Raw genomic sequence first — 17371 nt, forward strand, 5'->3', positions numbered from 1 at the left:
TTATACACACACACACACACACACACACACACATATATATATATATATATACACTAAAGTGTGTGTGTGTGTGTGTGTGTGTGCGTGCGTGTGTGTAAACTTTAGTATTACAATTTACAATAAATTGTGTGCTACCGCTCCAGTATAAAGTGGCCTGGCTAATCTTAACACAACAGTTTTCTTTTAACTTTTTCTAAGAATGAGATAAAATTTCATCACTGTCCACTTATTAACATTAGTGGCAATCTGTAACCCTGAGGTAAAATGTGGCTCTTAGCTACAGAAAAATTCCCAGCTGATCATATTCAGCAAGTAGCAATAATTTCTTAGTGGTTACAATGAGTTAGAACTTTTGTAAAACAGAGTTGGTACTTTTTTCTTGTTCATGTATCCAAGTTAAGCAAACTGGTTATAAATGTTTGATAAGCTGGGATCATGAACTGGGTAAGGTACAAAGATACCACATCTCCTTAGATCAGGCATGTCAAACTGCTGGCCCATGGGCCAGATGCGTCACGTTAAAACTGCACCCACCCCATTGCCGGCAATGAGGAAATACGTTGTGCAACGTCATGTGATATCACAAGTTTGACATGCCTGTGTTAGATCTACTTTAATATTTTGGGGGGAATCTCTGCTTATTTTTAGGAATTCTAAAGTATTCCTCTGATACAGCAAGGACTAGAAATTGGCTTTTTAGCTGTCAAATTAGACAAGGCAAAATATTTTCCCCTATCATTCAGAGGTTCCTGGCATATAGTAAGCACAAGGATTTGTCACATATTGTATATAAGTTATGCAATCAATATAGCACAGCTCCATTTAAAACTGTAATTATACACTCCCATATTGTCTTTGGGCAATACTGTAATTACTCTATGTCATCACAATTAAAATAATTGCTATAAAAAGATCTTGTGCAAATGGTATTTGAAAAAATGTTTTCTCTCATAAGCACAGTATCTTTACTGTTTGTTATTTAGTTATAAATGAATTCTTCAGCCAATTTCCACTCATTCACTCTCCATACCACATACTGCAGTATTATATTTAATACTCACAGTTCCTCAAGATAAGGGAAATTCTTGAAGGCATTCTCTGGTAATCTTGTTATATTGTTCATACTGATGTCCCTAAATGTGGAGAACAAAAAAAAATCTGTGATAAAAATATTTTGATCAACTAAGTTAAAGTATTAAGAGAGTATTTGTAGCTCAGGGTTGAACTTTGAGGTTCTTGGTGCTATCTGAGCTTGGTTATTTTCTTGCAGCCGTTTCATTAGCCAGAGTAGAGTAGAGTAAAGCAGAGTAGAGCAGAGTAGGAAGGGACCTTGAAGGTCTTCTAGTCCAGCCCCCTACTCAAGCAGGAGAACCTATAACATCTCAGACAAGTAACTATCTAGCCTCTTTTAAAAAATCTCCAGTGATGGAGCGCCCATGATTTCTGGGAGCAAGCTATTCCACTGGTTAATTGTCCTCGCTGTGAGGAGGTTTCTCCTTAATTCCAGGCGGGTGTGGGGTTTGTTTTCCTCAAGACAACAAGCAAACCCCACTCCTACTAGCACTGATGACACTGCCTAATTGGCTAATCATCTGCAAGAAAGCAACTAAGCTCAGAGAGTTTTAAATTAAAATAGCTGAAAGAATATTGTAACCTGGCATAAATAATGACAATATTAAATGGCAAACCCTAAAACCAAGTAAAGCAAAAACACATATTAAAATTATTTATTTATTTATTTATTTATTTATTTATTTATTTATTTATTTATTTATTTATTTATTGAACTTCTCCCGTAGGACCCAGGGCGGTTCACAAGGCAATTAAAACATTACAATACAAAAAGTTAATAACAATTAAAATAGATTAAATTATCCTTGATTAAAAATCTAAAACCCCTATAACTCTGATTAAAAACCCAATTACAATAAGTTAAAAATTAAAAGTTCTCAGTCCTGGCCGGAAAGCTCAAAGAGCCAGAACGAACGAAAATCAGGGGCAGTCCTGAGCTCTACGGGTAACTGGTTCCAAAGGGCAGGCGCGCCCACAGAGAAGGCCCTCCCCCTGGGTGTTGCCCGCCAGCAATCCTTTGCCAGCGGCACCCTGAGAAGGCCCTCCCTGTGGAAGCACACAGGACGAAGGGAACTTGATGCCGGCAGCAGGTGTTCCCTCAGATATCCCGGACCCAAGCCATTTAGGGTTTTATAGGTCATCACCAGCACCTTGAATCTCACCCGGAGGGAAACCGGAAGCCAATGCAGCTCGCGGAGCAGAGGTGTTACATGGGAGTATCAGGAAGCCCCCATCACAATTCGCACTGCTGCATTCTGCACCAGCTGAAGCCTCCGAGTGGTCCTCAAGGGCAGCTCCATGTAGAGAGCGTTGCAGTAGTCTAACCGGGAGGTCACAAGCGCATGAGTGACTGTGCGCAAGGCATCTCGGTCCAGATAGGGCCGCAACTGGCGCACCAGGCGAACCTGGGCAAAAGCCCCCTGGTCACGGCTCCTATATGATCTTCAAGACTAAGCTGCGAGTCCAGGAGGACACCCAAGTTGCGAGCCCTATCGATGGGGGGGGGGGGTAAAACCTCACACCCCATCATTAAAGATGGAATAGAATGGTTCACTCGAGATGCCACTCAGTCTTGGCAGGATTGAGTCTGTTTCTCCCCATCCAAACCCGAACCGCCTCCAGGCAACAGGACATCACGTCGAGGGCATCACTGAGTTGGTTTGGGGTGGAAAGAAAAAGTTGGGTATCATCAGCGTACTGATGATACCCCATCCCAAAACCACGAATGATCTCACCCAGCGGCTTCATATAGATATTGGAGGGGAGAGAGGACCGACCCCTGAGGAACTCCACAAACGAGAGACCTCGGGGCAGACCTCTGCCCTCCCGTCAACACCGACTGTGAACGACCCAAGAGGTAGAACCACCGTAAAACAGTGCCCCCCACTCCCAACCCCCTGAGACGTCGCAGCAGGATACCATGGTAAATTGAGTAATTTAACATTCAAAGGCCTCTTGAGTGTCAATTCCATGAATCAACTACCCACAAAATGAAGACAATACATGTAGTCCTCAACTTATAACCGCAATTGAGCACAAAATTTTTGATTTTAAATGAGACATTTATTAAGTGAGTTTTGCCCAATTTTATGACTTTTCTTGCCACATTTGTTAAGTAAATCACTGCAGTTGTCAAATTAATAGCACAATTATTCAGTGAATCTGGTTTCTCCATTGACTTTGCTTGTCAGAAGGTCTCAAAAGGGGATCACATGACCCTGGGACACTGCAACCATCATAAATGTAAAGTCAGTCAACAAGAACCTGAACATAAATTAGATGACCATGGGGCTCCAAGTGTCAGTGCTTGCTGCTTACACAAGTGGGGCTGCACACGCATGTTGATCCACCACTGGCACAGTGTGGGTCTGGGTAGAACACGAACAACTGTTTTGTAACAATCCATTTAAATTTCTTTAGTTGACAATTCATTTAATTTCTTTCTTTTTATACTTCTTACTTTAGATATTTACTGAACAACCCAATACGTTTGAGGTACTTGTTTGTATCTTTCATACAGCTTCCCTGTGAGTATCATCATACAAAATGGTTAGACATTTTGAAACAGAATTCTAGAAACAGAAACTTCAAATGTAACAAGAACTTAAAATGTATATAAAATTATCCTTATTCACATAAGACTACTAATTTAGGTACTTAGCTCACTGGTGGGATTCAGCTGGTTTGCACCACTTCAGCAGAACCGATAGCTAATTTTTTGTTGCCCAGGCCCAGAATGGACTTCCAGAAGCGGCATCCACACAGAGAACTAGTTGTTCACATATTTGAATCCCACCACTGACTTAGTTGTACATGTTTCCCCAACTCAGAACTATAACTGCACTGCATTTGTTTGATTGCAGTTATCAGGACATCTATGCACACATGAACTCTGCATTTTATTAAAGCTATGTTGTATTACTATTGAAAGTTTTTTTTAAAAAAATGAGCACCATGAATTTAAACATTCATAACAATCTCTTCCTTTAAAAGAAAGCAAAAGCAAAAGAAGAGAAATGAACACATTCAAACCTTAAAAATTAAGCCCTGAAGCTGATAAGTATGTAGTAAGAACATGTCTCAGCTCTAACATGGTCATACTTTTCTGTAAATTTAAAAAAAACAAAACTCCTCAAGGTAATTGTTTTAAACAGACTTGAATTTCACTCCACAAACAAATGCAGACAAGTACTTACATGGCAGGCATGCAAAACAATTTGTTGGTTTCCTCTCATAGGAAGAGAGACTGAGCAGGATAGTTTTCCTTATGGATGATCAATTACTTTAATATTAGAAGTCACATCATTGGAAGGGAGGATGAAAAAGGAGGCTGATGACCCAGACTGTTACAACAGTATTTATTTAAATGGGTAGGTTCAAACGAATAAGTCTTTCTGCCTATCTACTTAACAATCTGAACAGATTCAAGCTATCATACAAAGTATTCTAGTCCCACCTTAGGCCAGTCACTTTCTCTTAGCCCAGCCCATCTCAGAATCTTTGCTGTGGGAAAAAATAGGAGGAAGGTGTGTTGGATATGTTTGCCACCTTGAGTTATTTGGAAAATAAAGGCAAAATACAAATAAATAACAATAGACACAACTTAATTGTAATTGCTATTATTATTATTATTTTCAGACAGCACTTAATGTACTAGCATATTAATCTTGTCTTCCCCTTCTCACCACAATAGATGTATCAATTAAAGCCATCCATTCTTAATCTTATTTCTTCTTTTACTATGAATACTTTTCAAAGTACGGTGGTACCTTGGTACTCAACTGCTTTGAAACTCATCAAATTTGGTACTCAATGCATTTTGACTTGAAAATTTTGTCCTGGTAGTCATGGTTTATGTGGTACTCAATGCACAAGCTAGAACTTCTTGGTGTTGGCTGCCTTGTGACTCATATTATTCCTTATGGGAAAAATTTGTTTGGTACTCATTGTTTTTGGCACTCATTGGAACCAAATAACTTTGAGTACTGAAATACCACTGTATCCCATTCTAACTGCATTTAACTTACTTTTATTTCGCCTAGATTAAGTAGTTAATATTCAACTGTAACAAAATAAGCAAAAGCATGCTATTATGCAGTCATGTGCACTTTTAAAAAAAATAATGTTCTCTGCAGCAGATTACATACTATTCACCTCATTTATCCATTTGCCTATCTCTAGTAAAGGTGCATACATTAATCTTCTTGCTCTATTTTTTCTATTCATATATAACTTGCAATCATCATACACAATTACCTTTGTTTTTGATGCATTTTCGGACCTGTAATGAACAGTATAGTGATATAGTGATTATCTGAAGCCCGTGCCAATCGGGCTTCAGGCCCGGGTACAGCACGGAGACGGCATTGGTCGTGCTGGTGAATGATCTCTGGAGGGCTCGGGACAGGGGATATTCCTCTGTTCTAGTCCTATTAGACCTCTCAGCGGCTTTCGATACCATCGACCATGGTATCCTGCTGCGGCGTCTCAGGGGATTGGGAGTGGGAGGCACGGTTCTTCAGTGGTTCTCCTCCTATCTCCTGGGACACTCGCAGTTGGTGTTGGCAGGGGGGCAGAGGTCGACCGCGAGGCCTCTCGTTTGTGGAGTTCCTCAGGGATCGGTCCTCTCGCCTCTCCTGTTCAACATCTACATGAAACCGCTGGGTGAGATCATTCGTGGTTTTGGAGTTGGGTATCATCAGTATGCTGATGATACCCAACTTTTCATTTCGACCCCAAACCACCCCAGTGATGCCCTCGACGTGATGTCCCGGTGCCTGGAGGTGGTCCGGGTCTGGATGGGGAGGAACAGGCTTCGACTCAACCCTGACAAGACTGAGTGGCTGTGCGTACCGGCATCTCGGGATATTCAGGATATCCCACCCCTCATTATGGGGGGTGAGTCATTACCTCCTGTAGATAGGGCTCGCAACTTGGGAGTCCTCCTAGATTCACAACTCTCCTTAGAAGACCATATTGTAGCTGTGACTAGGGGGGCCTTCGCCCAGGTTTGCCTGGTGCGCCAGTTGCGGCCCTATCTAGACCGGGATGCCTTACGTACGGTCACTCATGCGCTCGTGACCTCTCGTCTTGATTACTGCAACGCTCTCTACATGGGGCTACCCTTGAAGACCACTCGGAGGCTCCAACTGGTACAGAATGCAGCTGCGAGAGTTGTACTGGGAGTTTCCTGATACTCCCATGTCACACCTTTGCTCCGTGAGCTGCATTGGTTACCAGTTGTCTTCCGGGTGAGGTTCAAGGTGTTGGTAATGACCTACAAAGCCCTTCATGGCATGGGTCCAGAATACCTTGGGGAGCACCTGCAGCCGGCGTCAACTTCCCTCCGCCCAGTACGCTCCCACAGAGAGGGCCTCCTCAGGGTGCCACTGGTCAAAGAATGCCGACTGGTGGCCCCCAGGGGGAGAGCGTTCTCTGTGGGTGCACCGGATTTATGGAACCATCTTCCGGTTGAGCTCCGGATGGCGCCCGATCTCCGCTCCTTCCGGCGCGATCTTAAAACCCATCTCTTTAAACAAGCTGGCCTGGCCTGATGGGACGGGGTGGGATTTTTATAAACGACTTTAATTTTAAATTTGTATTAATTTTATGGGCATTGTTTAATCATGTTTTAATAATTTTAATTTTTGTATCTAGTTTTTATGTATTGCCCTGTTCACCGCCCTGAGTCCCCTGGGAGAAGGGCGGTATATAAATTAAATTAATAAAATAATAAATAATAATAAAATAAATAGCCAATACTCCAGAAGATAGGCTTAAAATACAGGAGGATCTGGACAGACTCGAACACTGGGCGCTATCTAACAAAATGAAATTCAATGGTGAAAAGTAAGGTTCTACATTTAGGCAGGAAAAATCAAATGCACAGGTATAGTATAGGTGGTATCTTGCTCAATAGTAGTAACTGTGAGAGGGATCTCGGAGTCCTAGTAGACAATCACTTCAATATGAGCCAGCAGTGTGCTGCAGCTGCCAAAAAAGCCAACACAGTGCTAGGCTGCATTAACAGAGGGATAGAATCAAGATCAAGTGAAGTACTAATACCACTTTACAATGCTTTGGTAAGGCCACACCTGGAATACTGCATCCAATTTTGGTCACCACGATGTAAAAAAGATGTCAAGACTCTAGAAAGGGTACAGAGAAGAGCAACAAAGATGACTGGGGGACTGGAGGCTAAAACATAAAGGGAACGGTTGCTGGAATTGGGTATGTGTAGTTTAACGAAGAGAAGAGTGAGGGGTGACATGATAGCAGTGTTCCAATATCTCAGGGGCTGCCACAAAGAAGAGGGAGTAAAGCTATTCTCCAAAGCACCTGAAAGCAGGACAAGAAGCAATGGATGGAAACTACTCAAGGAGAGAAACAACCTAGAACTAAGGAGAAACTTCCTGACAGTTAGAACAATTAACCAGTGGAACAACCTGTCTCCAGAGGTGGTGAATGCTCCAACACTGGAAGTTTTTAAGAAGAGACTGGACAGCCATTTGCCTGAAATGGTATAGGGTTTCCTGCCTGACCAGGGGGTTGGACTAGATGACCTCCAAGGTCCCTTCCAACTTATTATTATTAAAATGGCATAATCTGCAAATAAAAATACATATAGCCACACCCAACACACATTTAGTATCACCTCAAGCATTGCTTATATATTCATCCAACAGTATATTAACTAAGATCATGTAATCCTTCTTTGTCTTTCTACCTCACTAGTGTTCAAACATTCACTAGGCATTCCTTTACATTATTTACTTCAATCATATATTGCTTTTATCATAGCAAGTTTCATATTCTCATATTTGCACAAAAGTCCCACAAACCTATTATCATATGCTTTCTCTAAATCAACAAGTATACAATAAACTTTCTTACACTCACATATTTCTCAATGACCAGCTACAAAGAAAAATTTGGTCTGTATACTCTTTGCCTCATATAAAGCTGTATCACTGTTAACAAATTTTGCTCGTTGTCAGCTTTCACATCCTTTACACAAGTGGCCCCCAACCTTTTGGGCACTAGGGACCAGTTCCATAGAAAGAGGTTTTTCCATGGACTGGAGGGCATCATGGTTTCGCGTGCTGCCTGCATCTTATGGATGGGGCTTCACTTATTTGCGTGAACCATTTTCTGGCATGCCGCAGACCAGTGCCGGTCCATGAACCGGGGGTTGGGGACCTCTGCTCTACACCACAATTTTTCCAGATTTTTGCCAGGTGACCATAGCAGACTCCAATCCCCCATATAGTTTTTGTATTCATTTATGCTACCGTTCCTTTGGTGTATAGGAACAACCATATTGCCCAAATGTCAAGCCTAGATGTAGTCTTGAGACATACATTAAGCAAATCACAAAACTGTTCCATAAACCAAGCATAGACCTATTTTAATATTTCAATAGTAATACCACCAAAATTTTTCATTTTAGCATTTTAACTTTTCTCATAGCATTTACTACTTCCTTTGCATACTCCCTCCAGCATTTCCTTACTATACTTTCATTGCAAATTATCTTCTACTGCCACCATTCATTGTAATACAACACTAAATACTGCAAAGGGAAAACTTTATTTCACATAGGTTAATTAATGCTGATTAAATGTAACTTAGTTCATAAGACCATTTATTTTCCACTATGCCCATTTTTCAACTTTTCTAAAAGTACTATTTAATTCCACCAAATCACATGGTTCACATCAACTAAGTGGCTCCCTTTGAGAACTTCAGATCAATATGTATTCATGAAATAAGGAAAAAGGGAAAAAAATGAAATCCCTTACGAATTGCAAAGAAATAACATCCATGCAAACCATTATTTGCTATTTTTCTGCACATTTTTTTAAAAATATGTATTGTTACAACTAAAAGTATTCACATGTAACTAAAAAGAACTGGATTGAATTATGTTTTATATAATCCTCAAATGGAGTGGAATACAATATCTGTCCCAGTGAAACAAGAAGAGTTGGTTTTCAATACTTATTGTAAAAAGACTTTCTAGTCTAGGAACACAAGGCAAACGGTTAAGAAAATTAAGGTACAATTTTAGGAGGTGTATTATTCTCATAATTAATATACATGAAATAAACAATAGGTCCATGGTAGCAGAGGGCACCCACTAAAATCACAATTAAAAAGGACAATAAAACACTCCCAAACCAATATTTACAAAGAGACACAAAGTATGGCAATTGCCTCATAAGGAATGTATTGTCTAACTGATAGAAATGTATGAAATGTTAAGCACAACCAAACTGTTTTTACAGATGGGAGAATTTTGAATAGCAAATGTATAGAAAAATGCATGGGCAAGACAGAGCAAGGAAAGTGTGGCTCTCAAGTATTATGTCAATGGGAACTGTAGTCTAACATTTATGGAAGCCTGTGAGATACTGAAAAAGTGATATTGGCATACTATAAAAAACTATGCAACAAAATTTTCCAGACAGTAAAAGCCCAGGATTTTTAACACTGCTTAGTGATGAACAGACCAGTCAAGCCTCCTTAAGAAAGAATTTCATAAAACAGGGAGCCAGCTGAGTTTTCCAGTCAATATATTTTCATCCCCAGTATCAACCTAATTTATATCCAGATAATTATTTGCTAAGTAAACTATTATCACTGTATGCTTTGATTTGGGAAAGGGGAGTCCTCATCTGTCTGGATGGTGTTGAAGAAAGTTCTGTCACCTTCTTCTCCCATTAATACAACAGTGTTGACAACTGCTAAGAAAGATGTGCTGGCTCCTCTCGTTGAAATTAAGAGAAGATATATACAGTATAAACACCACTAAAGACTGTTAATCTATTCAGTGTGTTTCTGAATGGATGTTGCCATAAATACAGTAACTCAGCTGGAAGAGTGTGGGAAGTCAATGAATATAACTGATGTATTAATGATGGTGAAAAACATTTAAAATAAATTCAGTAAATTTATTAAAGAGGTTTCTTTAACTTTATAATCTAGCCTACTTTCCTTGCATTTTCAAGCGGTCTCCTATCCAAGCATTAACCAGGTCTGATTCTGCTTGGTTGTTTTTTTAAATCATCGAACTTACTGAATTACTGCCATCTGCTATGATGGATATTTAGAGAGGAATTAAAAAAAAGTTGTATCTCCTACAGGTTTGTTATGGAAAACTATGGGCTATCAGATAGCTTTTCCTAGTAGTTCTTCTAAATAGTTAGTTCTTCTAAAGAGTCGGAAACGACTAGCACGCATGTGCGGGGGGAACCTTTACCTTTTTACCATCTTTGTTAATGAAGAAGAAAGGCCTTTTCCTGCATACCTGGAAATCACCATTCCAGAACTATCCCCATATTTTTGTAGCTTATTTTTAAACACTAAAAATATTAAATTTTGAGATTCAAGCAGTGTTTTTACAGAAGCATACCAGATCATATCAAAAGTGGGATTTTTAGAAATAGTTTTACTGGCAGGTATGACTGATACATTTCTAGAATTTCTGGTTTCATGCTTGCCGCTCTTTAGAAAAGGATTTTGCTATGTCAAAATAATCCGACAGACTTAAATTCACTGTTTCTAAAATGTAGCACAACATTAAAAATACTTGCAGGATTTATGTTTTATTTGCTTTTATACTACATACGGATTCCAGTTAACCAAGATAAAGCATTGGCAAAACTGATTTCACGTTACATCCTAGGAAAGTGCCAAAGATACGCAATGGAATTTGCCACCAAAAGATTAAGCTGCAGTGTGAAACAGGTTGTGAATGCAAGACTATACTTGAAAAGACATGTGTGATACCCATACCTAAATAATTTCACACCCTGAACTGAGGGTTTTGAAAGATTTGTTTTAATTAAAAGAAAATTAACAGAGCAATTGATAAGCTGCAAGTGAAGCAACAGTCCTCTGCAAATCCATCTTTATTTTCACATTTTAAGAATGTATGGGGTTCCTTAGTAGAGGGCAAAGGCAACATTAAAAAAAGTGTTGTTACCATTTGCTGGTAAAAGCAGGGAGAACAACTTAGAAGATATTAGTTTCTGGTGTAGATGTATTAATGTATATATGTCTTTATTTAGTGTATGTGTTAATCCAGTTTATCTAAAAATACTCTGTTTGCCAGATTTGTTTGTACTTATTTCTCTGAAATGGATATTTTGCTTTGCTCTGTGAGAAGCAAATATGTAATTTGATATTCAGAAGTCATATCTATATCTATATCTATATCATTTATATCTATATCTATATCTATCTATCTATCTATCTATCTATCTATCATCTATCTATCTATCTATCTATCTATCTATCTATCTATCTATCTATCTATCTATCTATCTATTGCATTTAACCTTTTGGCTAGATATTTCCTTCTTAGCCTTGTCATTTTTATTTTATAAAATAGAATTTTCAGCAGAAATTTGAAAATTCAAAACTATGGTTTTGGAATTCAAATTTTATCTCTGGTTTGTTTCTAATTTCTCGGGCAAATTACATTTATTTTTGACTTTTTAGTTTGATTCAAAGGAAATGCATGTTTTATAACTCTTTTTCCCCCCACCAGAATACTATTTGTGATTACACACATATGGTCACCAGATGGGTTACCTATTGGTTTATTTGAATTACTGACTTCATAATTTCTCTTTCAAGAATTCACACTAGAACTTTTAAATACTAATTTATTAAACTTATATGCTGCTCAACTCTCAATGGCTCATAACAGATATTACATTTCCATTCAATCAAGATGTGCAATATCACATTCTTGTATTCTAAAAAATTAGTGCAAATTACTAGTAAGGTTTATGAAAAAAATAATGTTATGGATTATGAATATTTTACTTTCAAAACTATTATATTATGCTATAATTACCTTGGTTAAAACGTAATTTATGTAGCAAAAACGTTCAGAAGGCAAAAGACACTAACCCTTGAGTAAATCATAAAAAGACATTAAAAATTAATCTCATCCCTCTAGAACAAGAAAGAAAAACATCAGATTCCATTTTATATACTGGAATATATTTCTAAAATATTTTTTACAAAAGCAAATAAATGCTAATTGTAACCATTGTTTGCTTCATGTCTATGGAGATTCTCAGTCATCCAGGTCATGGTTGTCCCAAAGGTGGTTTTTCAAGAGGCAACTGGATTTTCTTGAGAAATAAAGTCCAGTTGCCTCTTGAAAAAGCATCTTTGGGACATTGTTTGTTACAGGTGGTCCTTGCTTAATGACCATTTATTAAACAACCATTCAAATTTGTGATGACACTGAATGAATACAAAATCAATGGGGAAGCTGGCAGGGAAAGTCACAAGTTGTGATTGCAAAGATGTCTTGCTTAACATCCATCCTTCCGAGGTAGGTAAAATGAGGACCCAGATTGTTGGGGGCAATTAAGCTGACTTTGTAATAATGCCGCTTGGGGGTGGGTGTGAAAGCCCTAATAAGCAGGCATATACATAGAATGAAGGCTGCTGCTAAGCTTGTAAGCCGCCCTGAGTCTTCGGAGAAGGGCGGGATATAAATGGAATTAAAATAAAATAAAATAAATAAAACAGCAGCAGCAAAAAAGGTAATGAAACTGGACCTGATCATGTAATGCTTTAATGTCAAATTTTCTGTTCTTTACTGTGATTGTACCTCTAGGATTAGCTGTATAATAATTAAGCGTTCATATGAAAGACCTTAAATGTTCTGATGGAAAGTCTCAAGAGAGTAGTTTTGATCTATGTTCAGCACTTACAAAATTTTCCCTAAAGATTGCCTCTTAATGGTTGTAGAGAAAGCCTGAGCCGCACATCCGAGCTTAGGCCAAAGAAGTTGACAATAAAGATGGCAGTTCATTAATAAATAATGGAGAAATCTTAATCTACATTTTATGATTGTAGTGTGAAACCCTAGAGAAGCTATTGTATCTCAAACTAATTGTAAAAAGCATCACTAAATAAACAGAACAAATACTTCTGTATTTTATGAACATGGTTCTTCTTTGTTCCAACAAAGTTCTGAAGCATATACTTTTCAAATATCTGATGATTCTGAAAACAAAACCTCTCCCTTTTCAGATTAAGTCTTTAAACTTATTTAGGGAGGGGATTGGTGTTTATATTCACGTCTGCTCCTTGCACAGGAAAACCATTTCTTCAGCATTTGTCAACTTCCATTTATTCATGTCATGCTGTTCATTACTTTCAACCATAATGTTCTAACTTGTTTTTCTGAAACAACAACAGCTCTACATATTCTGTTCATGTGGCAACTCTAACAATTGCCATAAGTGTCATACAATAGGGTTTATATGGAATTAGTATCTATGTTATTGCATGCCAGCCATAAAAAAAATCACATATTTGTAAAACAAGGATTGTAGAGGTTGGTTTAGGCAGGACTTTTTTTCTCATAGAACGCTCAGAACGGTGTTCTGGCACCTTTTTTTGCACAAAAAAAACCCTTTTGCACAAGCTGTGCTACTCCCTCTATTGGCTTTTGAAAGCCTATTGGCTTTTGAAAGCCAATAGGAATTGCTGCTGAGCGCGCCAAAAGACAAAGGCAAGTTGTCTGCAACGAAGGCGAATTGGCAGGAACTTTCACCATCTCAACTAGGTGAGGATCAGGAGGCAGGGGTTGGTGGTGCTGCTATGGGCAGGGGCGCGGAAGGCATCGGTGGCGGGCTGCACCAAAGGTTAGAGCAGCTGGTGCTGTGGGAGCTGCAGGGCCCGCTCTACATGGGACTGCGTGCGGCAGGCGGCGTCGCGGCTACGGGTGGGGGGTGGTGGCGGTGGGCTGCCCCCCGAGGCCAGAATCAGCACCGGAAAAGGTAGTGTGGCAGCCATGAGGCCCGGTCTACACAGCATGGCAGGCGGCACACCTGGAGTGGCTGCAGGCAGGGGTGTGGGGTGGCGGTGGTGGGCTGCCCCCCAAGGCCGGAGTCAGCGCTGGAGCAGCTAGTGTGGCAGCCGTGGGGCCCGCTCTACAGGGCGGGGCTGCCAAGGCAGCTGCAGGCGCTGGGCACGGAGGTGATGCATGTGGGGCGCGGCAGGCGGCTGAGCTTCCACAGGCCAGGCCAGATGGTGGTCTATCTGGTGCTGGATGCCCTCGCCGCCTCCGCTGCCTGCCCTGTGCAGCTGCTCCAACACTGACTCCGGCCTCGGGGGGGCGGCCCACCGCCACCCCACCCGCAGCCTCCCCAGCAGCGCCACCTGCCCCACCGTGTAGAGCAGGCCCCACGGCTGCCACACTACCTGCTCTGGTGCTGACTCTGGCCTCAGGGGGCAGCCCACTGCCGCCCCTGACCCCAGCCACCCCAGCAGCGACGCCACCCACCCTGCGAAGCCCCCTGTAGAGCAGGTCCCACGGCTCCCACAGCACCAGCCCCTCCGGCTCCAGCTCCAGGGGACTCCGCCAGCGACGCCTGGCCCAGCTGCCTCAGTAAGTTCGTCAGACATCAAAAAGCAAGACAAAAAAGGGTTTCCTTGCAAGCAGAAGGGGAGGATATTCTAAATAAGTTCACACATCATATTATTAGGCCATAGTTTTCTGTGTATGCCCCAAACTGACTTATTTAGGACATACACTGTGTTTCAAATGTTGCTTTGCAATGACTGGATTCAAACATCACTTTAAGCAGCAAATGATTGGTCTACTTTAGCATATTTGCCGAATCCAGATTAGATGCATAATTTATGGTATATATAAAATATGAATAAATATAGTATACCTAGACTGCGGGTCCATATGTATGAATCCTGCCAATGGTGATTTATTATAGTTAAATAATATGGCTCAGTATAATGTGTGAATCCATAAAAAACTAGCATTATTTCAGACAAGGATTTGCCTGTTTTCAAAAATAATCTACAGTACTCAGTTCCAGAATACAGTAATAATACAATAAAACTACCACAATACAAGCTTCCCCCTTTTGTACTGGTGTTGTGATGTAAGGGGTGGAATTTGTGTCATATTTTAATACATCCCGCTTCCCACTGATTGTGTAGGTAAGGCTGAGTGACAAAAATCCAGATAATTAGTGTGTGTGTGTGTGTGTGTGTGTGTGTGTGTATATACACATATACATACACACACACATATACACACATACACACACACACACACATATATATATACATACATACATACATATATTTTAATACATCCCGCTTCCCACTGATTGTGTAGGTAAGGCTGAGTGACAAAAATCCAGATAATTAGTGTGTGTGTGTGTGTATACACACATATACATATACACACACATATACACATACACACACACAAATACACACATATAGATAGATAGATAGATAGATAGATATAGATATATTATAGATATAGATATAGATATAATATATAGATATAGATATAGATATATAATTAACAAATTGAGAGTTCTGGCACCTTTTTTTTTTTAGAAAAAAAGCACTGGGTTTAGGAGTTCTGGGAGTAAAGTTTCAGAGCACAGACTTTTTGGCTTCATCCTATCACTTTGGAATAGCTTCCCTATCCTGTTAGTAATATTGCAGCAGTTATTGCAGGTAGCAATCTGGTAAATCAATATCTGTAAGATATTATGTTCCACAAGGTAATCAGAGGAACCCATAGCAAATTCAAATTCTGTCCTATGAGATACAGTAGCAAAACAGTTGCTGCAACAGAACGTACACAATAGATAAATAAGAATATCTGCTTTTGCTAGCAATTATTTAAGAATTCAATTTTTGTTTAAAATTAAGGGTTTTTTTTAAAATAAAAAGTGCTATTTTGAGAGCTAAGTAGCTGAGATGAGGTTTTCCTCACCTACCCAGTATTCTTTTAAAAACTCAGTGAATTTAGACATGTTTATCAAGATGAATGTGCTGCCTCTTCAAGCACCTCAAGGCAGCTTAACAGTAAAATTAAAGCATCAATAAAAATGCATGAATAAATATATCACTCACTGCCATTGGGTTGAAACCCTATTAACTGAATGCTCTTTTAAAGGGAAATATCTTCAACAGTTTCCCCAAAAAACTGAAAAGATGAGAGTTTGTTGTTCCAGAAACAAATCGAATTGTTCATTCCTTGATATAATTAAATCCTTGTGTATGGTGTCATACCTCTTGCCAGTATATGCCAGTAACAATATTTTAAAAATATTTTAACGCTAACCCAAAAGTGTTTTTCCAAAGGCAAAGTCCAGTTGCCTTTGGAAAAAGCACTTTAGGGACAACCATAACCTGGATGACTGAGAATCTCCATAGACATTATTCTTGCATGACAGAGTTGAATGGAAGGACATCAAATGCTTCAAGAACTTCTAAAATGCATGTAAGATGTACAGTTTATTACAATTAGTCAATGAAGAAACTTCATTACCAAAGGGAATAGTAGTAATTTGATATCAGGCCCCGAGAACCAAGAAATGCAAATAGAATTAACTTCTGAACAATTAGCACTTTGACTTGTATACTGCTTCACAGTGCTTTACAGCCCTAAGTGGTTTACAGAATCAGCATATTGCCAACAATCTGGGTCCTCATTTTACCAACCTTACAAGAATGGGCGACAGAGTCAACCTTGAGCTGGTGAGAATCGAACTGCTGAACTGCTGGAAGCCGGCAGTCAGCAGAATTAGCTTGCAGTACTGCATTCTAACCACTGCACCATCATGGGTGCTTATTGTTCTTCACCTACAGAAATCTTGCTATAAACTAAAGCAATTACTTGCATTACTATAAATATTGTCTGAGAATTTCTAGAGCTGAGTCTTCTTAACTCTCTTTCTCCTGACCAAGCTATCTAAGCTTGACCAAGCTATCCAAAACTATCTCTTTGCAAGGAAAGCAGCCCTTTCCTTCTGGGAATCCTGATCACATTCCACCACATCTGAGTTTAAATACATTCTATGCATTTGTCTTAATATGAATGTTTATATGAAACAGTTTTGACTTTTTCAAGTGCTTCTCATTTTCACCAAGTTGCATAATTATAAAGATAGTGAAATACATACTGCTTTTTAAAATACATACTTTAAGAATATGAATTCAGAATTCTTACTGCAGATATATGATTAGGGTTCTAATCAAGTTAAACAGAGCAAAGTTCTGTTAGTTTTTATATCTTCAGATTTATTAAATTATGTACACAATGCATATTTTCCTTTTGGCTCTCTAGAACAAGTGCTGACAATTCTTTGTCTAGCTAGAATTTGAACTGTTAGTGAACAGGTGCATTATGTTATCTATGTTTCCACTTAAATGTGTGTGAGGACTTGAGATCATTGGGGGGGGGGGAGATGACAAAACTAAGTAGAAAATCTTGCTTGAC

At 39.4% G+C, this 17371-nt stretch overlaps 1 protein-coding gene across 2 annotated transcripts in view; it reads right to left on the reverse strand.

Annotated features, from left to right (window-relative positions):
• LGR4 (leucine rich repeat containing G protein-coupled receptor 4) overlaps nt 1-17371 on the reverse strand; it is an 80501-nt gene that overhangs the window by 36978 nt on the left and 26152 nt on the right. For both annotated transcript variants that reach the window (XM_083349322.1, XM_083349321.1), the window contains exon 2: nt 1062-1133. In XM_083349322.1, the coding sequence (XP_083205448.1) occupies nt 1062-1133 (72 nt within the window). The remainder of the gene's footprint in view (nt 1-1061; nt 1134-17371) is intronic.

This window comes from Vipera ursinii (genome assembly GCF_947247035.1).
Source record: "Vipera ursinii genome assembly, chromosome: 1".
In the NCBI taxonomy this organism is placed as follows: Eukaryota; Metazoa; Chordata; class Lepidosauria; order Squamata; family Viperidae; genus Vipera; species Vipera ursinii.